Raw genomic sequence first — 25,187 nt, forward strand, 5'->3', positions numbered from 1 at the left:
CCAAGTGCTCGCATCAATGTAAGAAAGACACTCCTAACGTGGACTCAATCAAAAATATGCTGTATCCTTAACTTTATTAGTCTGTAAAGACTAAATGCTGCATTAAAGCGTTAACTCCGCGCCATCAGTAGCAGACCAGAACTATATAGGGAAAATATATAATAGAGATAAAAAATGAATATACTGACACAAGCTGATTGACGAATAAACGCCAGTTTGTATTTAGAATAATAATCAGAGTTTTCTTGCGGAAACTGTGGTCCGTTATAAATAATTAGCGGAGTTGTAGTCACTTCCGTGTCCGTGAAGCCGTCGCTGCTTCCGTGTCACATGTCACAAGTTCCCCTCGCCGGACAGTCCACTTCTGGCACCGAAAAACCCCTCATTACAATGCAGCCGATTCCCGAAAAATTCACGACGCTGGTTTCAGGTAAAACCTTCACCGAATAACATTTATTTCACCCACGCAGGTTGTTTTCTCTTTTTCATTGAGGGTTCGCCTCACAAAACCCAGCTTTTAACAAACCGTTTTGTAGGGAAATAAACGAGGAAGTGTGGACCCAGTTTGGGTGGCAACGTTTTCAGTCAGATGTGAGCCTAGACGGTTTCCTTCAGTGTGAAACCGCACACTGCTGGCTGGTGCCTTTGAAAGGGAATGTGATCTCCAGCAGAGCTGTGGAAGAAAACCTCCCACACACACTGTATGAATGTTTTACCTGGTGTTTTGGTTTTTGTTTGCTTCTAGACCTCGAGTTTTTCCTCTGTGATGGATTAAAAGGGGAAAATCTAAGCAAGAAGGCAAAAGAGAAGAGAGATTCCTTAATCAAGAGGATTAAAGAGGTCAAGTTGAAGTAGGTTTTCTGTTTGCATCTACATCAAGTGCTGGTTTCAAAGATCTTACTGCAAAACATAATCCTTATTACTGTCTCCCCAACAGTTTCCCACAAGATTTTAAGGACAAAAGTAAGTGTCTTACACTTGATGTACCAGTGTTTCCATCCGGAGAGTCAGGAGGTCACACCATGAATCCAGATGACGCAAATATATTTATTCAGAATAAACTCCTTCGAATGCGTCATCGAAGACTTTTTTTCATTTGTTTTTTAAGCATCACATTGTCTTAAAAGGGGGAAATCCCTCTTCTGATATATTGCCCCAACTGTCTTAAACTATAACGTGTACCTACACTTTACTGCACTTTAGGTGGAGATGACTCCGACTGCGAGGAGGAAGTGGACAGCAACAACGATGGAGGATCGCTGGTGTCAGAGCGTGCAGACAAAGATGAAGAGGCTTTCGAAGGTAAGCACTTCGCAAACATCCAAACACGGACTTGTTCACAAGCTTTGGATTAAATTAAATTGCTGAATAGTGCCTCCCCACATTGAAACATACAAATCCTTGGGTCTGCCTCTGGGAGAAAGTGACTTTGATTGGCACAATGAGAAAAGCATTCCAACTGTAACCTGGCAACATACTTGGGAAGCAATTTGGGGGGCACAGCCACTGCTCCCACCACCTCCTTCGCTCCAGCGATTTGACAGCTAGCTGCATGCTTTATTGCTCTCAGCTGCAATCCAGGGGACTGAACCTCACTGCCTCGGTGGTTGTTTGAGAAAAAACATGCTTGGATATACAGTAGCTTTAACCTCGTATGACCAATCAGGAAAATGTACAAGATTTGGTATTATGCTTGTATAAATAGTGATTCTGTGAAATCCTAGTGGTTATTAGGGCTCCGGGGTTTATGGGCTGGAAGCAGCTGCCACTTTTATGGCTGCTCTTTCACGCAAAGCAACTTTGCAACAGCAGTTGAACATTTGCATTGAAGTTGTGGGGGGAATGTCCTCTAGTGATAAGCAAAATAGTGCTTAGTTGAGCCTTTTCATGTCTTTTCTATTTATTTACATGCTAAATGTATGGACATGATGGACTAATGCATGACCTCACCTGTTTGTTTAAGTAATTGCACCTTTTACATATTGAAACCCTTTTCTTCAATAGGGGCCCATCAGTCCCCACCAATGGCGGCTCAGGACTTGACATCTGTCTTTAAAGCGGGATACCTTGAAAAGCGCAGAAAGGGTGGGTGCTTTGATGGAGTCAATGTCACACACATAAATCTATACGCTCTGTTTGTGTTGTTTACACTTTCGACGTCCACTTCAGGGATGTGAACAAAAAAAGAGGATATTAACTGAGTAAAGACAAACGCCAGCTCCCTCTACAACACAGACATCACATGATCGAACAACCAGAAGCCCTTTGGCTTTTTCAAATGAGTTCTGATTGCCCACTAAAAATTGCTCTTCAGTTGAGATTATTGTTGTGTTTTTCCTCACCAGATCACAGTTTCTTTGGCACCGAGTGGCAGAAGAGATGGTGTGCTTTAAGTCATCATGTCTTCTACTATTATGGCAGTGACAAAGGTATTTCAAATTGTTTTCCTGATTTTTTTTAAATGTAGATTATGAGACATAGCACACTGAAGTTGATGTATGGTTAGCTTTTAAAATTCACAATTGTTGTATTTGAATAATTAATGCTGATGCCTTAATATCCTATGACCAGACAAGCAGCAGAAGGGGGAGTTCAGTATCGATGGGTACACCGTCAAAATGAACAGCGCCTTACGGAAAGACTCAAAGAAGGACTGTTGCTTTGAAATTACGGCTCCAGACAAGCGCGTCTATCAGGTGAGCTCGAATCCCTGCTGTTATATGTGTAAAAGACCAATGTGGGCTTGAGATAGGCCATGTTTGAAACATTGCAAGGCATATTTGTATACCTGAAGTTCATTAAATAGTTATTTTTAAAACCCATTCATTCATTTGACACAGCGGCCTTTGTAATGGCTGTACCAGACACGCATATTTAAAAGGTCTAAACGAGTGCTTCTAACATTCATGCTCTTCCATGTGGAACATTTTTCTATGCATAAATGCAGTATTTGTCTATGTTAATGCATATATGTAGAACTGCATATGGCGCTAACTGCAGTTATAATGTCTCTTTCGTTACAGTTCTGTGCGTCATCGTTCAAAGAGGCGGAGGAGTGGGTGAAACAGATAGACTTTGTTTTGAGAGGTTTGAACCGTTTTTTAAATCCAAAAAAATTCTTTAAAACATTTTTACCTAACTGTTCCCATTAAGTTGTGTGTGTAAGTTTTTGTGTATTCATCAAATGTACTATATGCCTGTTTGTAGATATGTCAGGCATCATCCCAGAAGATGAGGAGGAACCGGAATTGTATGACGATGTTGGAGCAATGGAAGATAAAGATGAGCCGATTGACGAAGACATCTATGAAATGCTCCCAGGTCTGACCTGCATATTCCTCGGCCTGCTCCAGATAATCATAACGCCTACATCATATCACACACTCGCCCAATAATATGTTGTCTATTTCCTCCAGAGGAGGAGTTGCCCACCCCAGCAAAGCCTCCTCCGAAGTTTGAGCCAGCCGTCAAACCTGCTCCTCCCCCTTCAGGTACGACGCAAATACCTTTTGTGTTTGTTCTGCACAGACTGGTGTGTTTGGCTTGTCGATTAGAAGGTAGTAACCTTTTCCAAAGGATCTGTGATCAGCACATTTTAATTCTCTCACTTTAATTAAACCTTCTGGTGCACTAAAGAAGAAGTGAGCTTTCAAGAGGAAGTTGCTATGAGCATGAGAGTTGACACAATGCTGTTGGCCCAGTTGGCCAACTTCCTTTTGCAATAGGTAACGTATTAAAAATGTGTGCAAAAATAGCCTGCCGTTTCCCCCCTCTACTCATTTCTATTTTAAGCATTAACACTACCAAAGGTTTTCTAAGAAGCAGGTACTTGTACACTATAGATTAAAAAAAACTAACCCTAAAAACCTTGGTTGTATGAACTTGGCATACAACTGCTGTCCGCCTCCAGTTCTATTTCAGGCTCTCCACTGCCTCCTGTTGGTCTTGCTGAACATGAAAATCTCCGCTTTATCTCACCTGTTCATTTATTGTTTTCACTCTAACTAGAAAGTAAAGCACCTAATCAAGTTTTCCCTCCTTCTCCATGCAGTTGATAAAAGCACAGACTTCCCCAACTTCTACCAGGGCTTATGGGACTGCACAGGGGACCACCCAGACGAGTTGTCCTTCAAGCGTGGAGATGCCATCTACATATTGAGCAAGGTATGGTCCACGGGGTCCACATTGATTGGTCCCTTAGTGGGGTGCCTTCTCGAGGCGCAGTGAAAGCAGCCTAAGCTCAAGCCCAACAGCGATGCAACAGTTATGAGACAGAGTTTGTAGTGGGAGTGGTTCTACTGGGCTCAGACCACCTGAAGCGGGTTACTGTTCGTATCCTTTACTGGCAGCACCTGACACCCCCCCCCCCCCCCCCCCTGCCTGGAGGTGGATGGCCGATGGTGAGAGGCGGACTGCGCTAGGTCTCTCTGGCACAGTGCTGAAGATCAGTTGTGTCACAGCGGACCCTGTTTTAGTGCTGCTGGCGGAGGCCCGAGTTCTGCTGGCACACGTCGCCATTCCATCACTTCCATCGGCACTGTTTGAGCGCGGCGCTGCTGCCACGCCGGGCGGTGAGCAGCCCTCAGCCCACACACCTCCTCAGACGTTTCTCTCACCTCGCCAAATAGGAATGCATGTTCTCAGGAAACCTAAGCTCGGTGCGCCACTCTATTTTCAAGGCAGGTGAGGACGTGTAGTGGACACACAATTTCCGAGGCTTGTCGGGCCAGCTGCGGGTGCCAGGGATTGAGAACTGAGGGACCGTTCTTTACCTTTTTTACTATGCAACCAAACAGGGGTCCTTTTGTACTCAACTGGTTTATATGGAGCTGGGGTTTTATTTTAATGCGATGCATCTAACAAGCTTCTTTTTAAACGTTGCTCTGCAAATAAGTCAAGGAAATTTAAATTTTACAGATGCATGTAGACCGTGCAGTTTGTGCGAAAAAAAGAAAAGAAAAAAAGGGTGAAATGTGCACCATCTAGACAGGCTAAATTTCCTGTCTGGTTTGTTTTCTATGAAGTCCACTGAGCCCTTCTGTTGTCAGCTGACACGGTCCTTGCCAAATTCAAGTCTGCCATCTAGAGGTATATCCAAGCCAAGATTTTAAAATCGTGACCGAGCTCCAATAATTGTATTTTTATACAAATTATAATTTTGTCTATTTATACAAATATTTTTAAGTGCAACACATATTTGTGTTGAGTATTGATTACAAATGGTTACTCTGAAATGTTAGAAAATACTGGAAAAAACCCACCAACATGCAGAGCGTGAGCTGAAACCTTTTTTAGATTCTTGTTCATTTGACCAACTGTAAACATCTGAAACAAACAGGTGTTAAATCCTCACATTCAAGAAGCGCAGATGTTCAGCATTTTTCTTTTTGATAAAAGAGAAAATATTATTTGTCTTTTGCTGACCAGCCAATTGATTTAATTGATCAAGCCCTAATTGCAGGAAACAAATGCATAAAGCAGACAGACACCGTCAATACTCATCAGCCAAATGTCTGTTTATGACGCCTCCTTTGTGTGTGGGAAAAGGACCGAGAATTAAGTTGCCCTTTCACTCAGACTGGGAGTGCCATTAGCTGAAACCTTGGTGTTGGGGGTTGTGGCCTGCTGCGGGGGCAATGACCATAAAACCTGTCTGGACTGCAGCGGCCAGCTGCAGCTCAAGGGACAGTTGACTCCTTCTCTCCCGTAGTCGCTCCTCCATTCTCTCCCCCACTACCCTGCCCCCCCTCCACCCCCCCTTCCAGAGGCCAGAAATAGTGTTACAGCTGCAAGACCCCCCAGTCAGGACCTGGTTGTTGATTATAGGGCCTGACTTGAAGTGAGGGAGAGCGTGTTATCCGAATATCCCGTCCCTCCTGGGTCACAGCACATAAAACGAATCAAGAGACGTAGCATCTCACTTCACTGGGGTTAATAGATGGGTTGATTAAAAAGTTACCGCCTTGCATATATGTGGCTGGCGTTGTTATCGCGCCTGCACATCTCACTATCTGCACACCTCACAGCTCGTTTTGCTTAAAAAACGATGCATCTGATGTGGGGCGTTTCATCCGGCATTACGTTACGGGACGGGTCAGTTTTGTGTCAATGTGGGCTTTGTCACAGTGTGTGGCATCATTAGTCTTCCACAGCTCCGTGTACATGTTCTCATGCTGTGTGCCGCACTCACTCAAACAACTTATTTGTCAGGCAGAAGTACACAATGAGGTGTTGCGCTTTTTCAAAGGGTAGCTGCAGGAAGTAATAAAGTGCACTCACACCCTCGGTCTCTTACACCTTGTGTCAATCTGCAATCTTATACCTCGGGGGTCATTTTTATCTTGACACACATTCGTTTTGTTTTTCTTATTTTGTGATGCGAGATCTACTAAATTACTTTTTACAGATTTCATATCGGTACATATTTGACATGGACAGGGAGCCAAGTGCCATTTTATCTGACGTGATGAATGGGCAATCTCAGACAACATTCTGTGCAAGCCATAACTATTGTTACATGTTATAGTGTCTAATACCACCACAGGCTCACCTGCATCCATTATTCTCTCCCGCGAATAAATGGACACAGATGTGGTCCCTCCCTGTCCCGGAGTTTTGGCAGAGATTTGAAACACTCTGCAGGTTCCTCTTCCTTCAACCCTGTTAGTGCATTAGCCTTAGCATTGATTCATGGGCAGACTTTGATGTGAGGTCAGGCTCCTGGCCAAAGAGAAAGAAAGAGAGCGAGCGAGATAGATAGCGAGAGAGGGGTTTTCTCCTATTGTGTCAGATGTCCTTACTCTGTTCCCCTCACAACCCTGCATGCTGACAGCCATTTGGAGCCATTACTTGCCATGCTTTGACAGATTTGTGTGAGGTGCCCTGTGCACACTGAGGTTTTTGTGTGCAGGGGAAAGACGTGAGTGCAGAAACCGAAGCGACGGTAGAGAGGCGGGACACAAGGGGGGGGGGGAAGTCGTTGATGGGTTGTAGGCGTGGCTTTGGAGGTCGGAGGAGGAGTAAAAAGAAAACAAAGCAGATAGAGCAAATAGTTTACTGTTTTAGGCTGTTAAGAATAGTATTTGATGGCAGTCGATGACGGCCAATAGTGGCGAGGTGACAGTGTCACGGGAATGACATGCAACAAAGATTCCTGCCGTGGGCCACGTTCGGCGTCGTGCGCCTAAGGCCATGTCCATGCTGTAGACCCTTCATCCGGAGGTACTGTCGGTCTCAATGACGCTGCTCTTTGTACCTATCCCATCAGGCAACCTTTCATGATGCTGAGATAAACCTCAGCTCAGTGGTCCTTTTGAAGACTTATTAATCCCCCGAAATGTTTGCGATTACGTGAATTAAATGTAGGCGTACCCCGTTCAGCTGACAAGTCAACTTATCGATTGTTTTGGGTTAGGGGTTAAGGTTGTTTTTGGTTTGTCGACCAAGGTTTCTTCAGTTGATTAGATGACTGAGAAGATGTGGATTCCTTATTTGCATCTTCTCGACTGTGTCCCATTTCAGGAGTACCAGAACTTTGGCTGGTGGGTGGGAGAGAAGAGCGGAGCGGTAGGAATCGTCCCCAAAGACTACTTGATGGAGCTTTACGCGCTTTAGATACGACTCCTGTAAGTTGCTCCGACCTCATCACTGCTGTGAAAAAGCTTCTTACACTCCTTTTAAGATCACGATGTTTATCTGTAGTTAATCAACTTTATTTTAACTGGTACATTATCATTTTCAGGACCATTCCCTCCCATATCGACTGTAGGAGACTGATTAGAAGAAATTGTTCGTATTAGTATTTTTTTTATAATATCTGTATCTTGCACCCCTTGTTTGTATTTATTTCCTGTCTAAAATTGAGTTTTTCTACATTGCTTCATGCACTGCTTTTGACCAATCTGATATTTCTGCAAATGGTTTGATTAATAAATATTTCAACATATCTGTTGTTTCAGAATTATTTTTTTAAATGGGGATTTACTCTATGATTTAAGCCACAAGGTGGCAATAGCTTCTCTTCAAAGGTTACAACCTCTGTAACAGAATTTATACACATTCTTTTGTTGCCTCAGGACACAAGTTCTGAAATGTTTTTTGCAGACTGAATTAAGATAAACAATTGCCAAGAGACGAGAAACAGGAATTTTTACACCAGAAATTATTTAAAAATAACAATTCAATGGAGATTTGTCAAAGTATTTTCCAGGGAAACTAAACCATTAACATGCGTTAACGGAATCACATTATTATCCCTTTGAAATCCTCTGCAGTCAACATCAGTCACTTTCTGTTGGCTGGTGCACTTTATTTTATTTTTTATTTTTAACTTAACTAACCCATAGCTTTAGATTATTAACCCATAAATTCTATTCTATTTTTATCTTATTCCTGCACTATGTTGTCCATTGTCATACCGTCTGCTTTCAAGCACCAACCGCCAAGTCAAATTCCATGTATGTCTGACATATTATGGCAATAATGTTTCCTGATCAGGCTTCAATATTAAATTCTGCACACCAAACGTATGTACACAACTCTCTGGATAAATTAAAAACTATTTATTTATTTTTAGAAATTATTTTATTCATCTGTTCGGCACTTCCAGGCCTCAAAGGGACAGTTTTTATTTTTATGACACCTGAGAGACCCTGCCGGGCCGAGGATCACAGCGAGCAGATGGTTGGCTGTGCTGCTTGTACACTAATAAGACAACCGTCCACACAAATAGCAGGGACGCTTATCACCCTCTGAGGGGCTGTTTGACAGCAGGCAAAGGTGGCGTCAGCCAGGCAAATCCCTTCAAGGTTACACACGCACTGTACATATCGTTTTACAGCCTCCTTTCTGGAATACCTAGGGTTTACAACAATGTTGCATGTCGGGGGAATTGGTTCCTTTTTGGCTGTCTTTGGAAACAAGGGGGCCTTGTCATGGATTTCTCAAGGTTGCGAGAAAATGGGAAGGAAAATGTGTTCATTAACCAATAACTCATTTTATCTTTCGCTTCCTCTTCCCACAATCTTTCTCTGTTTTGTTCCCGCTGAATGATGAGCTAGTCCTCTGTCCGCTGGGTGACATTCAAAGCCAACATAAATCCTGCTCTTTACGGTACATTGTGGCGATGAAGCCTCTCTGCTAATTGGAGATGTAATGAATTACCATAATTGGTTATTGAATATAGTACATTGAATATAGAGGGAATGTTTCATTTTGGTGGAGGCCCAGGGTGAAATTAAACAATGTGATATTCGGAGATTAGACAAAAAATGACTTGCTGAGTGTGTGTTCTTATTATTTAAGCGGGTTATGTAATGTTTTTAAGCATCTATTGGTGCTGAAGTGGAGTTACAGATTGAAATATAAATATTTCTTTACTGCTGACGTGGCTTGGTATTTCCTCTTTTTAATGTTAGGCTATGGGTTAGGTTGCCAAAGGCGAGTGAGGCTAAGTATTGCCTCTCATTTTTATGTGCCAATAAAGGATTTCCTTAATGGATGTCAACTACACCCCCATCCCCTCCGTTAGATTTGGACAGCCATATCTGCAAAATATACAGGTTCTTTTATTGCAATTTAACATCAAGATATAATGTTTCATAGATAAATGCCATCGTGCCATTAATCTAGTGAGCACTAAATTACACTAATGATACCGGAATTTCTCTAATTAATACCAGCAGTCATAAAGATACACTTTCACCAGTCAAATATATATAGATTGAGCTGCAGAGTAATAATGAATGAAATTTGATCTGCTGAGAAAGATGATGGAAATATAAAACATAATTTTCCCCAGTACAGAATACATACGGTACATAGTTGTTTTTAGAGATAATTTAAACCTTGTGTGTGATCATTCTTACACAAAACTATTATTAATACTTCAAATAAGCAGTATTCCTACTTCTGTTGCATGCCTTGCTAAACAACTGGAGACATTTTCACACCAATAAACCCCTACTGCAGATCATCCTTGTTGAGTATTATCATGTACCATCACCACTGAGGTTGGTCAGAAGGCTAAAGACTTGATCTTTACCACTTTACAGACATAATCTTGATCAAGCCGTCAGCTGTTCCTGCTCTTTACCCGTCATTCAGCTGTAGATCACACCACAGCTTCGCGTAGAGCTTCTGTAAGGAATAACACTGCCTTATTTATGTGGTATCCACTGGCATTATGCAGAAAATGTATTACCTCTCCAACTTGCTGTCAGCATTCCATTAAAAGCCACCCCAGTCTAAATCTTAAATTCTTATATAGACACTTTTTAAATACAAGTCACTCTTAATTGAGGTCAGTTTCTGTCAGCATAACTTATGACAGCTGACAAATTAAGGTTTCCTCAGCTGGCTTATGACATTGTGAGAAGAAGACATAATGTATTAAGCGAAAGCTAACGAACATCATGACAGGCCGCTCTAAAAAATGAACACTTCTGGAATCTGAGGCTTGGATTTTCATGCCTTTCAGTGATTTTTCAATATATAATGTGTAATATTATATTTAGTAGTAGGCCTGTAAATATAGGTGTGGACAGGTCATTTATTACAACCGCCACACCCACCACTCTCCAATGTTAGCGGCGTCTGCTCTTCCTTCTTCTTAATTACCCACTGCCAGCTGCAGACAGTGACGTCTCAGGAGCAGGACGGGAGACACGAGTGACCTGTCTCTGCCTTGAAAACATCACCGTGGCCCAGGAGGATGATACGTTGAACACCACCATGTCACGGTTGATACTTAAACTTGACCCCTTACCGGTTCCTTGGGTAAAAAAAACATGGGTTAAAAATGCAATGTAAGTCGCTTTGGATAACAGTGTTAGCTGAATGACATGTAATGTGATATAATGTAATGCTAACAAACAAGTCACATGTCCAGGAGCGTGGCTCTTTGCAGTGCAGGCTGTCACCGACAGGGTAGAGCTATGTGCTGACGTGTCATTCAGGATAAATCAGACTTAACAAAGTGACAGGTGTTTGTCCACCTGCTATAAACATAACCCACGCCCTCGCTCTTGCTCCCCTCGCAGGTTATTTACAAGCCTCCGGCCTGCGTACCCTGTTTACACATCCGGAGCTCTGCCACTGATTTACTCTACTAGTTAGCGAGGTGAGTAATGACCCTGGATGGGCCGGGAGGGTAGTTTGCATTCCGAGATGCTGTAATTACATTTCCTTCCACACTGTACCTATTACACCTCTGAGTTCCAGTGTAAACTGATCACCACATGGTTGTACGCCACATTAGGGTTGAGGCCACCGAGCCTGAGCTAATTTAGGGCCCAGGCCAAGGAACAGTTTGTCTGCACAGAGCGACCATGTTGATGGAGTTGCGTAATGACGTCATCAGACTTACTGTTGACGACGCCAAAGCTCAGTATTATTTCAGTTTTAAACAACCAGAACTTTACTAAATATAGTCAAACACTTTCTTATATAGATCATTTTATATAAATTATTTTATGAAATGAGGGCAAAAAGAAGCTTTAGTTAAGTAACATAGGAACATTGGTTGTGGTTGAATATTTTTCAACCATATAGATGTCTCACTTCCCTGTTGGTTTGAACCACCTTTGCATCGTTTTCTTTTCTCAATGTAGATTTTCTGTTGTCAGATATTGTCAAGAATGTTTCCCTTCCGGTACTTTAAATCCTGTTGCAGTTTTAATTGATGCACTTGCAGTACTCTCAGAGATGATTCGGCCTCTGCATCATTTAACTTTAAAACTTTAGATCATGTTGATGTCAATTGTCAGTTTGAAAAGTTGTTCTTTTGTCTGTTGGTGTGTGTAAAAAAAGCCACAACCAATTTAATCTGATACAAAGTTGTAAACAAACTCTTAGATTAATGCTCGTACTCAGTGTTGGGAAAGTTCACTTTCTACATGAACTAGTTCAAAGTTCAGTTCACAAATTTTAAAATGAACTAGTTCAGTTCATTGTTCAAACTTCAAAATATTTGAACTAAGTTCACAGTTCCAACTAGTTCAGTTCTTTTTTCCAAATGTTTCTGCGAGCTATTATTTTTCAAAATTATTGCCACAGCCCATATAGAACCACAGACAGCAATTATTTGATCAGATTTAACACCGAAGCTATGCATCAGATTTAATCTTCATATCCAATTTTGAATCCTTATCCAACCAGGGTTTACATTAGCATTGAGGGGACAGCATTTCCCCTTTGTTGCTTTAATGTTGCTGTCCATTCACTCCACACTAGCAGCAGCTGCAGCGTTCACCCCTACAGTACATTCTCAAACACATGCTGCTTGAATGCTCTTTTTTAAATAAGGAATAAAAACACGACAGTTATCATTAAGGTGCAAATGTTTGCAAAGAAAGGTCAGATACCTCCCATCCTCACCGACCTTGTCAGTAACTTCATAAAACTCTTTTAAATTATTATACGCCGCCTCTTTGCTACACGCAGCTGTCGCCTCCATGCATTTCTTTTTTTTTGATGACGCATGCGGCGGTGCGACACTGGAGGCTGTTGTTGCCAGATTGGGTGTTTTTTCCGCTACTTATTAAGGCGCGTTTACGGTGTGTTTTCTATAGAAATCTGGCACCCTTTTTGAACAACGTTCACCTGAAAGAACGCGCCGTTCACAGACACCAGAATGAACGAGTTCACAGTAACGTTCATCGGGCATTAATACGGTACGTTCAGTTCACGTTCGCCCAAAATATGAACGAGTTCATGAACTATTGTTCAATGAGCGCGTTCAGGCACAACACTGTACAGGGGAGTAAGTAAGCAGGACTCCCTGCTGCAACAACAACTGATAAAAGGAGGAATCTGATGGAGCCATAAAATCCACAGGTTGTATTTCATCTCAGAGTCACACATGTAGGTTTGAGAATCGCACACGGTTTGAACGGAAGCGATCCTTTACTATGATACAACTAACTTACACATTTTTTTCTCAAATATCAGTGCATGACAATTATTAACTCTGTTTTGCTTTTCAATCAGGAACAGGCGACTTCAATGCAAGGAAGTCCAGATCGGCTACGACACCCAGTAGAAACGGCGTTGAGGGGTTTTTACGCCTTTGTGAGGCAGAAGGAGGCCTGGTGGTGTTTAGCATTACAGAGGCTAAAGCAGTGATTCAGTGATTAAAAAAAAAAAAAAAAAATTCATCCTGTGATTTTATTTTGAAGGGACGTTTTCTAATGCAGCGGAGTGACGTTTTTTTTGCCGGCTCGTCCGTCCATGTTTTCAGTCAAGCGCGGCAATTAGAACGGAAAAACATAAGACTTCCGCTACCAGCCCCCTGAAGATCCAAAGGGAGTTTAGATACTCATGTGGCGTTTTTGAGATAACAGCAGACGCAGAAAGAACCAAGCTGACTTTTCTTTCTGGTACGGATGTGTAGTAACATTGCTCTTCTCATTCACAGACACAAGGACTGATGAGACACACAGATGATACAATTAACTCAGTATTAAGGAAATGATTGGGTAAAATGTTGAGTTCCAGTTATGGTTTAAATATGCACACACTAGGTGGTAGAACTGATTTGCTTGAGCAACGGGAGTAGAGCACACGTACACCTACTCTCACACACATCTACACACATGCAGGGATGTGGACCCGAGTCATGTCACTTGGACTCGAGTCAGAATTTGATGACTTCAGACTCGACTCGACAAAACGTACAAAGACTTGCAACTCGACTTGGACTTTAACATCGATGACTCGTGACTTCACTTGGACTCGAGCCTTTTGACTCGAGAAGACTTGCTACTTCCCATGAAAACTGGGGGAAAACATTTTCACACGGCCGTGCCGCTCTGTTTATCTGCATCAGTCAAAAAAATGTGCGCCACCTGTATGCAGAGAGCGCGCGCTGCCTGCACGACATCCAATCACTGCAGTCCATTTGACCGTATCAACGAGACAGCTCGTTCATGCTTACAAAAATCAGGATTTTTGAACCCGGATTCATACTCCGATGGAAATCCTCGCCAACATTATGTCAACGTCCGTTTTAAAGTACTATAACACAGTCACAGTCGATCCACCATTACCCTTCCCTTCCCTTCCCTTTCGTAGTCTAGGTCTGTGAGGCAGCGCACCATCACCCAGGGTTCCCCGTCCCCACTATAATAAGAGGACTTGAAATGACTCGAAACTAAAATGGTAAGACTTTGGACTCGACTTGAGACTTGTTGGCTTTGACTTTTGACTCGACTTGGGACTTGCCTCATCTTTGACTCGACTTGACTCGGGACTTGAGGGCAACGACTTGAGACTTACTTGTGACTTGCATAACAATGACTTTGTCCCACCTCTGCACACATGCACACAGATAGCTGCACCACTTGTGCTTATCTATTCAACAGCGGATTGGGGAATCTTATTCTAATAAGGCGGCCGGTTCTCAGAGCAGTCAGCTCACAGGAACTGTGGGTGTCCGAGGGCCAAGGAGGGAGTGTAAGCTAAATCACACGGCTAGGATGGCAGCTACGTGTCATCGGACCAACCTGCTGACAACAACAGATGTTCCAGCAGAGGAACATCAAGAGGAAGTATAGACACACACACACACACAACAAAGAAATCCACGAACACTGAGCTGATGTCACACACCATTTCCAGAGTAGAGGAGGGCCAGGAACTGCTGTTACACTTGAATACACTTATGATGGACATGATCAGGAGGCATACAAACAAATGCCAATGAGATTAAGGGGGCAAGGGGGTCGATTGTGTCCATTGGTGAAGGAGGGTAAAACTATAAAGGACAGGGTCACAACCATTGACCCAGTGGTTATGTTCTCTTCCTTAATGTGTATTTTTTATTTTAAGAGCACTGTGTTGTCCGGAAACAATCAGGGGGAGCATTTTTTGAAAGTCACATCCTGAGCTGCCCCTAGTGTGGGTAGATTATATTCCTTATAATACTTGTTCTTTAGTTTCAGATACTTTGTCTCTTACAAATTGATGTGTGTTAAACCTTAAGCAACTAAGTTACTTCAGACTAAATTCACTAGGAGATCCAGAGGAACATCTTCAGGAAGATTTTCCAACAGCAGCCATAAGGGGAAAAAGATTGAATAAGATTTTTTTGTGATAAGAACTACACTGATTTCTCAGGGGAAAGACTCCTGAGTCACCTAAAGACACGGATAGGGTTAACAATAGACACAGTTACTGGTAGTTAAGATCACATCACTGGGAATAAATACCACCAGAGAAAGCCTTGAGAAGCATGAATAAACTACATTAGTCTAAAAGTCAAATTTTCACGCTGGAACTGAGAGTAAGCTTTATTGCACTATTTGGAGGTGTTGGAGGCAGGATATCTTATTGTGAAAGGCCAGCATTGATGTTCATTTTTGCGACTTTTTAGAGCAAAACCAACTATAGGGATTAACAGGATAAGTTTGTTAGGCTTGATTATGTTTACATCAAATATCTGATTAGATACACAATGAAAAGAAAACCCACTTTCTCATCAGTAGTCGTTCTGATGAAGTTCTGTGTGTACGCATGAATATGTAAAAAAAAGCTATAATTTGCTTCAGATGCTAATATAAGGAGACTCTTTCCTGAACCGTATCATGATCAAGATCCTATATATATTTTTTCCAACAAGCTTAGAAATGAAATGACAAAAACATTATTTTTCCATTCTCTCTATACTCTAATTATAATACATTAAAACTATAATAAAGGATGTCAAAAGCAGTCATTGAGAGCGTGAGTCTGATAAGAGTGTATTGATAATGCTGAATGTATACGTATCAATGACTAAGGATGGAGTTGATTCTCAGATCTTTCAAAGGTTAAACGTGGAGGTGATTGGACACTTTACTGCAGTCTAAAGGCTCTGTGAAATGAAAAATTAAATACACTTCAGTACTTCTCAGATTTATTTTCTGATTTTATGTGATTACGTAAAAGGATCCTGTTTAAAATCTGTACTTTGTGTGGATTTTTGGTCATTTTAAGTCATTTTGAAAAAAAATGGTCATATAGAGTGATATTGCAAACTTCAGTCTGCATATTTGGTGAATTATACCTTTTCTTGTGAAAATGATTTTACAAATCAGTTCATTTTCAGAAATTAACTTGTAATTACTGGGCAAGTGATACACTTGTAAATTGTTAATTAAGTTTTTCATACAGTCAGTCAAGTCAGTGGCAGGAGCCACATTCCTGTGTTCTAAACCTGATTTGCATGTGGAATCGTGGAATGTTCTGTAGAATAATGGTAGAATTCCGTGGAACTCACCTCAGATTCTCTGGTGGAATCCTCGGCGCCTATAAACCAAACGCCCACAAGAATCGATCATTTCAGCTCAGTCAACCGATCGCAGCGGCCACATTGACCCGAGCTCCCCGATTTCCAACCATTCTCCTTTCAACACAAAGAAGAAACAAGTGAGTTACCAGCAAAGCTGCAGACTCTAAACCATTCATCTAAACATTTAAAACACTTCAAGCCTTGATTCGACAAAAATGTCAAAACCTGAATCTAATTTCAGTTTTTATTGTTGTATAGTTGATTAGACCTTCTATGTGTGTATTGGCTCACTGATAAGGAGGACAAATATGCTGTTTATTGTATTTTCTGGCTCTCATTAATTCCTTTACTTTATTGTTCATGGTGACAATACACAACATCCAAGCTAACATGTGTATTCCTATCAATGCGTGTTGCTGATGATTCGCCCCTTTGTGTTTTACACCTTTTTCTAGAAATGGAAATACTAAGAGACGCCATCCTCAGAAGAACCCTTTGCACCGAGCAGGCACCACAAGCTGCTCCCGGCTTGCTGCAAAGGTACGTTAGTATTGTGTGTTCTCCACCAATGAACGAGTCGCCACTAACGTCCTGCACATCTTTTAGGATCTTCAGGTATCTCAACCCCTGGGGTCAACCTCCCACTGTGACCCAGGAACATCTGCAGGAGTCACCACTGCAGGATGACTCAACCCACCCGGACACAAAGCCGGAGACCAAGGAGGCACCACAAGGTGCTCCCGCCTTGCTGCAAAGGTACGTTAGTATTGTGTGTTCTCCACCAATGAACGAGTCGCCGCTAACGTCCTGCACATCTTTTATAATCTTCAGGTATCTCAACCCCTGGGGTCAACCTCCCACAGTGACCCAGGAACATCTGGAGGAGGCACCACAAGCTGCTCCCGGCTTGCTGCAAAGGTACGTTAGTATTGTGTGTTCTCCACCAATGAACAAGTCGCCGCTAACGTCCTTCACATCTTTTAGGATCTTCAGGTATCTCAACCCCTGGGGTCAACCTCCCACAGTGACCCAGGGACATCTGCAGGAGGCACCACAAGCTGCTCCCGGCTTGCTGCAAAGGTACGTTAGTATTGTGTTTTCTCCACCAATGAACGAGTCGCCGCTAACGTCCTGCACATCTTTTAGGATCTTCAGGTATCTCAACCCCTGGGGTCAACCTCGCCCGGTGCAGAAAGACTCAATTTTCAGAAGGATCTTCAGGTATCTCAACCCCTGGGGTCAAAAAAACCCAAACCAGGGAGTCAGGGGTGGACAAAACACGACCAAAAAGACAAATAAAAGGTTCAAAATCAACCTGATGATGGTGGGACTCAAATGGGGCTGGAGAACAAAGATAATTTATTTCCTCCTCCTGCTCCTGTTTGCTGGTGGTGAGTCTTTGCTTCACTTATTGCTCTTACTGGCGTTGCTGTGTCCGTCCCCTTTCTGAATGTCCCTGCTTTGTGTCCCCTCAGGAGTGACACAGCACGCACACCTCAGCAACCAGCTACAAGACGCCCGGCTGCAAATAACCACCCTCACGCAGCTGATGGGCCGATTGAGTCCGGTCGCAGACACAATGGCCAACTTCGCCCAGGAGTCGCAGGGTGAGTCCTCGCCTTTGCCTTCATCATCATCATCAGTGTCATTGTGTCGTCAGGTTTGACGCGTTGTGGTTTGTAACTTTGTATTCGTGTCCTTTACTTGCAGGAGCCAGAGTCCTCCACACCCTGTCCTCAGACACGTTTCGGACCTCAATACAAGACAAAATAATGGACCAGCTGCTCTCCTGGGTCACCACCTCCACAAACCACCAAAGAATCATCCAGGTAGGAAGGTCTTATCATGAACGAACGCGGAGACACCGGTCGTAGCGGATGGCCTGCGAGCCCTCAACCTCGACTCTTTGTCTCTCCTCAGGACCACTCAAGGTCGCCCACCGGAATTAGCTGGTGCTTCGCGGGGGCCAAGGGACACGCCGTCGTCTCCTTGTCGCATCCCATCGAGGTCACGCACATCACGATCAGCCACATCACAAAAAGGCAGTCACTCACCGGGGAAATCAACAGTGCGCCGAGGGAGTTCTCCGTCTACGTAAGTCAGAAGCTTTCCTGGACGCGTCCCGCCTGCTTGGCGCCGTTGGTCCTTCCCTAAAAAAAGTATTTTTTTCCGTCTCCTCCAGGGATTGGTGCACGACAACGACGAAGGCATCCACCTGGGGAGCTTCGCATACAGCAAAAACGGCCTGAGCTCCCAGACCTTTGAGCTGCCTGTGAGTGTGTCAGAGGTCAAGCAGAGCAGCATGCATGACCTCTGCTGCTAGTAGATATGTTCACTATAACAGACTGAGGTGGAGTCGCAACCTGAACCAGGTCTGCATCTCCGCCACGAAGCGCCACGCCCTTCATTCACGTGTGTGTCTCTCTCATCTCTGACCAGGTCCCAGTCAAAGATGTCTTCAGCCACGTCAAGCTGGAGATAAAGACAAACTGGGGGGATGAAGACCAAACGTGCCTCTACAACTTCAGGGTGCACGGGTATCCGGTGTCTGGTTAGGGTGTAGAAGGTCGGTGGTTTACAATTGGCAGAAGAGGATTAGGTCTTTTGGGGTTTTCTCCGGGTTCTCCGGTTCGCCCACATTAATAGCCCACATTATTGGGTTCACAAAAAAAATGTTTAGTTTTTAATAATAAATATTTGGAAATTTATATTTTATTTTCTGTGTATTTTATTCACCATTTTATTTTTTTCTGATGTTCCATCAAAGGGAAACGGTTGATCTTTTCTCTTGGTCATTCACAAGGACTGAAGTCCTGAACATTGTGGGAGCTTTTCATTGTTAGTGGCAGGTCATCGTCACTTTAACAATTCAATGACACTTCTAAGGTTAACATAATAATAATATTAATTCTATAATAAGGTACAAACAAAACCTGCTGTTGCTGAGTTTGAGGGATTTATATCAACAAGCTTTTATAAATATGAGCTGGGAGAAATGTAGAAGAGTCCACTTTAAATGTATATTGTGCAGTTCAACAAAAACCAGGGACGGATGAGTCCTCCCCAATGAGATGATGGAGCTGAAAGCAACGTCTCAATCACAAACCGATTATAGAAGTCAATCGTGTTGAAACCGGAGTTCCAGTATTTTGATCAACAAGCTTGTGCTCATAGGATGTAGGTCACAAAGGTCAGACCATGGGTACACATCCGTTTTCAAAAGGCCTTCTTTTTTGTATCAACTGAATTGTATGTTGTCCACATTTAATATTGACACTACGCAGACTGGAAAACAGAAGCACACGTTATACATGGTACTATAAAACCAAACCTTAACTCAACATCTCTCAACACCACTACTCCACACGGAAGATCAACACAGCAACACGGGCAACATGTCTCATTAGTGACATGTGTAATGGTGGTAATACTCTACAACGGTAGTCATAAGAACTCTTAATTATTGGACCGAATTCACCCCGCATTTCTAATTAAAATAAATACCACAAGTTCTTGTGAACCGGTTGAGGTCTAAGTTTGAGGTAATGGACCCCGATACTCATTCCTCCCCCCCCAAAAAAACAAGATCTCAGCTGAGAAGATTGCACAATAACAAAAGTCTCTTTCAATTCAAACCCACGGCACCTCGCATGCCGTTTCGGCCCAAAGGCACAGGTCGACCACTTCGGAAATTACTGCAAAATAGCATTTGCCCTAAATGAGGAAAAAGCCTCCATCGATGCCGCAGAGTGTGACATTTTGATAAAACGCCGGCAGCACTCGAGCATTTCATTTATTTATTTTGGGGAGAATATACTTAAATTGTATGAATTGTATTTATGGTCTGCCACAGTTAAGAGGGAGTGTAGATATATAGATACAGTCGTACTATTGCGTCAGGAAAAATATGATAACATTGCCTTTCAAAATAGCCTAAAATGAAACATCCACACCTAAACCAAAACTTCTGTCCATTGTATTTTGTATTTGACCACATCAAGAACTTTGGACTTTCTAGTTTGGCAGTCCATATCATTTATTGTGTATATTAATGATTTTGACATGAGCCCTTATACCTTGAATAATAATAATGTGAATGTCAGATATTCATTACACATATATTACATGAATAGCGGGTATATTACTTGTGCAATTTGTGGGATTATGCAGACACTGGGATTATAGACGGTGCCTGGAGAAGATGAGCTATGCCAGCAGTGGATCTACTGAATTCAGGCTCATCATAAAAGATTTCTTCTTTCCACCTATTTCACTTGGACATTTTAATGTTTTTTTTATTTTCTACCTCATTGCAACCGTGAGCTGCCTGCTGATTTACACACACTGCCAGCAAAGCACAGAGGCCTCAAGAGACGGTGCCTTCTACCCCATCCACCTCCCCCCTCTGCCACCCTTTTTTTCTTCACCTTCTATTGTCCTCTCACTGCTTCCAGCCAACTGAGTGTGACCTACGAGCTCCTCCTCCACCTGACTCATTCCTCATCGAGATGTCAGCCTGGAGGGCTTGTTACTCACACATGATCTTGTGATACACTTTTCCCAGGACACTAATTCAGAGCAAAAGGCCTCATAGACCGTAAAGGTATCCGACACTACGCACATCTTATGAGTTCTGTGCTGCTTGTATGAGCTCAATATAACCGTATGAATAATGTTTCTACAATATACACATGGTTTAAGCATGAAATAAAGAATATTTGTGAGACACAGACATACTTTTAACATAAAGCCCTTCCTTCTGTTTGCCCTTCCTATCCAACAAAGGATATGAAAATATTTTTTGGGCTGTCGTGGCTTTTGTGGCCCTTGGTAAATCAGCACTCAGTATTGGCATGACATGTGGGAAACCTTGAAAAATGTTCAGATACTAGGCGTGTGTTATTAACAATTCAAATAACCAGACTTCCAGATCACTTACCTTGCTCCTTCTCTTGCCACTGGCTCATTTGATTTGATTGTGGACTGTGAAACAAGCTCAGCATCAGTATCTGCAGCCCATGCCGTTATCACATAACTGTTGTTAATATATAACTCCCCCATCATTCTCATCCCCTATCTATCGGCAGTGCAGCTGGGCTTCTCTGATATTGACCCTGGTTACACTGAGTTGGAGGCAAAGAGATTTAATATTGCAAGTGGTGTTGAAATCCTATTGCTACTAATGGATTCTGTATAATGTGGCACTTAAAAGGCATGAGCAGTTTCTGATTTATCTGTAATTTGCCTCCACTGGAGCATATCTCCCTCAGTAGTTTCATTTGTTTTGGGCAGTCTGCTCAGTAAATTAATTCTGATTGGGATTTCCTTTTGTTACATTCAAATTTAACATTTTTGTTCCTTCCAACGTATGAAATTGTTTCAAAGAATTTGAGCTTTTTCTGATTTTCTTTTAATTACTCAACAGAGGAAATAAAAAGTCAAGCAGGAGATGAGGTGGGGTTTGTTTGAGCTGTCGCTGCAGAAAGACATGCTGACTTGGTCAGAGGCAGATGGGCACCTCCCAGAGGGGCCCTTTTCCTTTTTACTGCTTTTTGTGTAATAAAATAAGCATACTAATTACATTAAACTGAGATAGGAATTTGTGGAAATGATTAAAGAGTTATTTTGATCTTGTGTATCACTCACTCACAATGTTTCTACACCATTTGACCTTACTGGGGTCACACAACAAGGAGCAGAGAGCCGGTAACCCATCGATCTGATGGGTTTAAATGTAGCTAGGCTACTGTGGCTCAAGGTTAAGAGCCAGTGGACCAGAGTCACAGACCATTAAAAGCAGAGTCAATAGCACAGTTCAGACTGAAACCTTTCAATCCATGGGACTAACATGGGAATAACAAGCTATTTGTTGCAGGAAAAGTTCCAGATGAAATGTATAGTATATATGTACTGTATATATACAATACATATATACTCTGGAAATGAGTTACTTTAAGCACTTTAAGACATCACAATCAACTAAACTAAAGGATAAAATATGAACAGTCGACCCCTCCAGAAAACATCAACACTTTGTTGCTTAGCAACGCAGTTGCGTGCGCGTGGGTAAACAAGGGAGTTGTTGCATGCAGCCGCTGTGGCGTTTATGTTTGGATGGCCAGGTGGTCTGCTTTGGTGATATTTTATTCTAATGTGGATTTTAAAAACATCATTTCATTTCCTGTGTTTGTTGTTTCTCTCATTCTGGGGTACATTTTGTAATCACACCTTTACTTGAGGATAATATTCTAGTCCTCGTCTGCACGTTTGATTTGACACATTTAGAAAACACACCTAAATTATTGGTGGCCTAAACCTTGTTTGATTACAAATTATAAACATCTGCAGCGCTGCGAGCCCGTGTTTGAAGCCATGCAGGGTAATGCTGCCCCACACAGTTGAGCACTGTCAAAGACATGTATATACATGTATATTGCCTTAACATTTGTGGCCTTAGTATATTTTCTTAGCATATGTGGACATGCATGAACACATGCATGCATTTACAATGAATGTTACCATTGGTGCAGTTAATCTAATTAGCTGTGCAGATATATCAGCCTGCCGTCACCCTGTTTAGTGGTAATTACCTCTGCATAAGAAGGCTGCTGCTCACTGATGGAGCACATGTATTTATTAAGCACAGGCATGCAAAGGTAGATGTGACTGTGGTGAAAGGATTCATACAAGTACATAGTGAGAGAGACACTGGTAGGAAGTGTGGCTTGTCAGTGCATCTGGCATTTAGGTCAGCAGGGAGCAATGTAGCCTTTCTACTTTGTGGCCCTCTCAGACAGGAGCGAGTCCATTGGGACCCTACAGGACGTCCTACCAACCACGGACCTGACAGGGGGGCAGTCTGGAGGCTCTGCGGGGAACCTATTACACATCGTAGTGCTAAACACTGAAGGGGCCACACGATAACGAGCTCCCCACACCTTTCAGTTTAATGGGGAGAGGGAGGTATGTCACAGAAAGAGAGAATCAGGCGGTCACAGTTTAACGTATTGACTTTTAATCTGCACATATTTGGTAAAAATACACCTTCTGAATGACCACAATTAGAGACGCAACTGTCCATAAATATAGACAGTTGCGATATATGTATATATACTCATGGCATAAGTAATTATACAAACAGATTGATGTACCAACACTGCCATCTTCAGGGCTATACAAATTTACTGGTTCAGCACATTTTATGGGTATACAGAAGTTTCATATTACTATTTACTGTACATGGTTCAAACTGAAATGTCCCAATGACAATATAACAAGCAAAGCAAAATACTTATAGTGCCGTTGGTCAGGGTAACAGGCAGTGTATTTTTCACAGGTCCAGACATCCCCTTTGATAACGACGACGTTCTCATGTAGAACCACATGAGCAGCTGATGGTTTTCTCCTGGCTGGTTCCCACGAGATCAGATGAAGCCGCACCGTCTGCTTTGTTCGTTGGAAAAGCTTTGTTCCGAAGCTCTGGATCTGTACACTCTGAGCTGGAATAAAAAAATAAGGAAAGGGGAAGGGAAGTAAATACAGTTTTTCTATTCGGAAAATGAGGCAGATGAAGTTGTGGCGTAATATGTCCTTGAAAACGGTGAGTCTATACATGAAAGCTCGCTGATGACAAAGCTCTCAGCTTCAATGTAAAAGGCCTTATGCTCCACTGAATGCTAGTAGTGTAGGAATATTACAAACCTGTCCGAGTCAGAGTCACAAGACATGCTGAGGTCCTTCTGCAGATCCTCTTCAGAGTGGAACCGCCGCAGACTGCAGCGCTGCAGCGCCTGGGCCACGGAGTAGTGGGTCCGTCCAGCGGCACAGGCCTGCATCTTGGACACGCTCAGCTGGGACTGCAGGAAAAGATGCAGGCAGCTGTCCGACAACAGCAGAGGGTTCTGCAGGATCCTAGTGAACAACGCCAGTTTCAGTATATCACACTGCCTGTCACGAGACCCGGTGTTTCTGTGTCAGCGGTTTTGTAATGTTTGGTAATGTTTTGTCGTGCCGTGTCAAAGTTCACATGGTCGATCGGTGAGATCACTCTTACTGTTCCAAAAACCTGTGGAGCCCTTTCATCCGCTCAGTGATCTGTTGGCTGTTGTTCAGGCTGAAGAAGGGGTTCTTTGGGGGCAGCTTAGGAAGCCGCGCCCTGAGAAAAGAATAAATACACCCTGAAAATGACACAAATCTAAGTGTGGAAACAGTAATTGTTAACGTGGAAACCAAAATTGTTTTTGCTAAAGATTTCAGTTCAACAAAACAGTAAGGTTGACTTACATTAGCTGTGAGTTTGCTTTTAGCTTCTGCCTGAGCCATACAAACTCACTGAACCTCCTTCTCACGGTCGAGATCTTCTTGGTAAAGCACACGCTGTCGGTCTGGAACAGGACATGAGAGGGACGCAATGTTACAGCAAACCTTTTACGGAGAGACAACCTCATTTTCTCATTTTACTCACATGCAAACAAATTTCGTAGTCAATGTAGGCATGCCAAAAGTCATTCTTTTGAATCCGTGGGTCCCGCACCCAGACACTGACCACCTGCGGCATAGAGAAGGCAGGAGAGACACTGAACTGACTACGTTGTGAAACAGAGGAAATGTTTTATTGAGAGATAGAGGAAGTGCAATGACAAACAAGGGAAGATCGGAAAATTCCACCAAATATACTTTTATTGCTCATCAAGAAAAAAACAAGTGTTTTATTTAACTTGGAACCGAACTTTAACGCTTCTGAACTCAACTTTAGACCTACCCGAGTCACAACGGTGCCAGTTTCATTTTGCATGATCCAAATGTTCTTTGACACTCAGTATGGTTCAATCAGCCAGGTAATATGAAGCTTAGCATCGTGCAAGTGCCTTTTATTTCCAACTTTTATTGATTGGAGCAAAGGTTTCAAAATAAAGTCACA

The 25,187-nt window shown here is 42.6% G+C and overlaps 2 protein-coding genes and 1 long non-coding RNA gene across 3 annotated transcripts; 2 read left to right on the top strand and 1 right to left on the bottom strand.

Moving 5' to 3' along the window:
- The first annotated feature begins 309 nt into the window (after positions 1 to 309).
- skap2 (src kinase associated phosphoprotein 2) lies at positions 310 to 7,945 on the top strand. The gene is made up of 13 exons (XM_037455191.2): positions 310 to 430; positions 746 to 851; positions 938 to 963; positions 1,204 to 1,302; positions 2,005 to 2,085; positions 2,346 to 2,429; positions 2,572 to 2,696; positions 3,024 to 3,087; positions 3,208 to 3,321; positions 3,417 to 3,491; positions 4,052 to 4,164; positions 7,522 to 7,625; positions 7,742 to 7,945. The coding sequence occupies exons 1-12, from the start codon at positions 331 to 333 to the stop codon at positions 7,612 to 7,614; spliced, it is 1,080 nt and encodes a 359-aa protein (XP_037311088.1). The 5' UTR covers positions 310 to 330; the 3' UTR covers positions 7,615 to 7,625; positions 7,742 to 7,945.
- Positions 7,946 to 18,216: 10,271 nt separating this feature from the next.
- Positions 18,217 to 18,831, top strand: LOC134132861 (uncharacterized). The gene is made up of 3 exons (XR_009957057.1): positions 18,217 to 18,361; positions 18,450 to 18,539; positions 18,707 to 18,831. It is a non-coding gene; the product is annotated as an uncharacterized LOC134132861 (long non-coding RNA).
- A 4,414-nt stretch (positions 18,832 to 23,245) lies between these two features.
- On the bottom strand, positions 23,246 to 24,885 carry snx10b (sorting nexin 10b). The gene is made up of 5 exons (XM_037454571.2): positions 24,732 to 24,885; positions 24,551 to 24,651; positions 24,321 to 24,422; positions 23,969 to 24,178; positions 23,246 to 23,766 (listed from the first exon to the last, which is right to left on the bottom strand). Exons 1-5 carry the CDS (start codon positions 24,822 to 24,824, stop codon positions 23,637 to 23,639), a joined length of 636 nt encoding a protein of 211 aa, XP_037310468.2. The 5' UTR covers positions 24,825 to 24,885; the 3' UTR covers positions 23,246 to 23,636.
- Positions 24,886 to 25,187: the final 302 nt, after the last annotated feature.

This window comes from Pungitius pungitius, chromosome 11 (assembly GCF_949316345.1).
Source record: "Pungitius pungitius chromosome 11, fPunPun2.1, whole genome shotgun sequence".
NCBI classification, from domain to species: Eukaryota; Metazoa; Chordata; class Actinopteri; order Perciformes; family Gasterosteidae; genus Pungitius; species Pungitius pungitius.

Coding starts and splice junctions, on each gene's coding strand:
- snx10b (XM_037454571.2), bottom strand. CDS start 24,824: ATGCCGCAGGTGGTCAGTGTCTGGGTGCGGGACCCACGGATTCAAAAG. Junction 24,652..24,731: donor ACTACGAAATTTGTTTGCAT/GTGAGTAAAATG, acceptor GTCCTGTTCCAG/ACCGACAGCGTGTGCTTTAC. Junction 24,179..24,320: donor CTCCACAGGTTTTTGGAACA/GTAAGAGTGATC, acceptor GTTGTTCACTAG/GATCCTGCAGAACCCTCTGC.
- skap2 (XM_037455191.2), top strand. CDS start 331: ATGTCACAAGTTCCCCTCGCCGGACAGTCCACTTCTGGCACCGAAAAA. Junction 2,697..3,023: donor CAGACAAGCGCGTCTATCAG/GTGAGCTCGAAT, acceptor CTTTCGTTACAG/TTCTGTGCGTCATCGTTCAA. Junction 4,165..7,521: donor CCATCTACATATTGAGCAAG/GTATGGTCCACG, acceptor GTCCCATTTCAG/GAGTACCAGAACTTTGGCTG.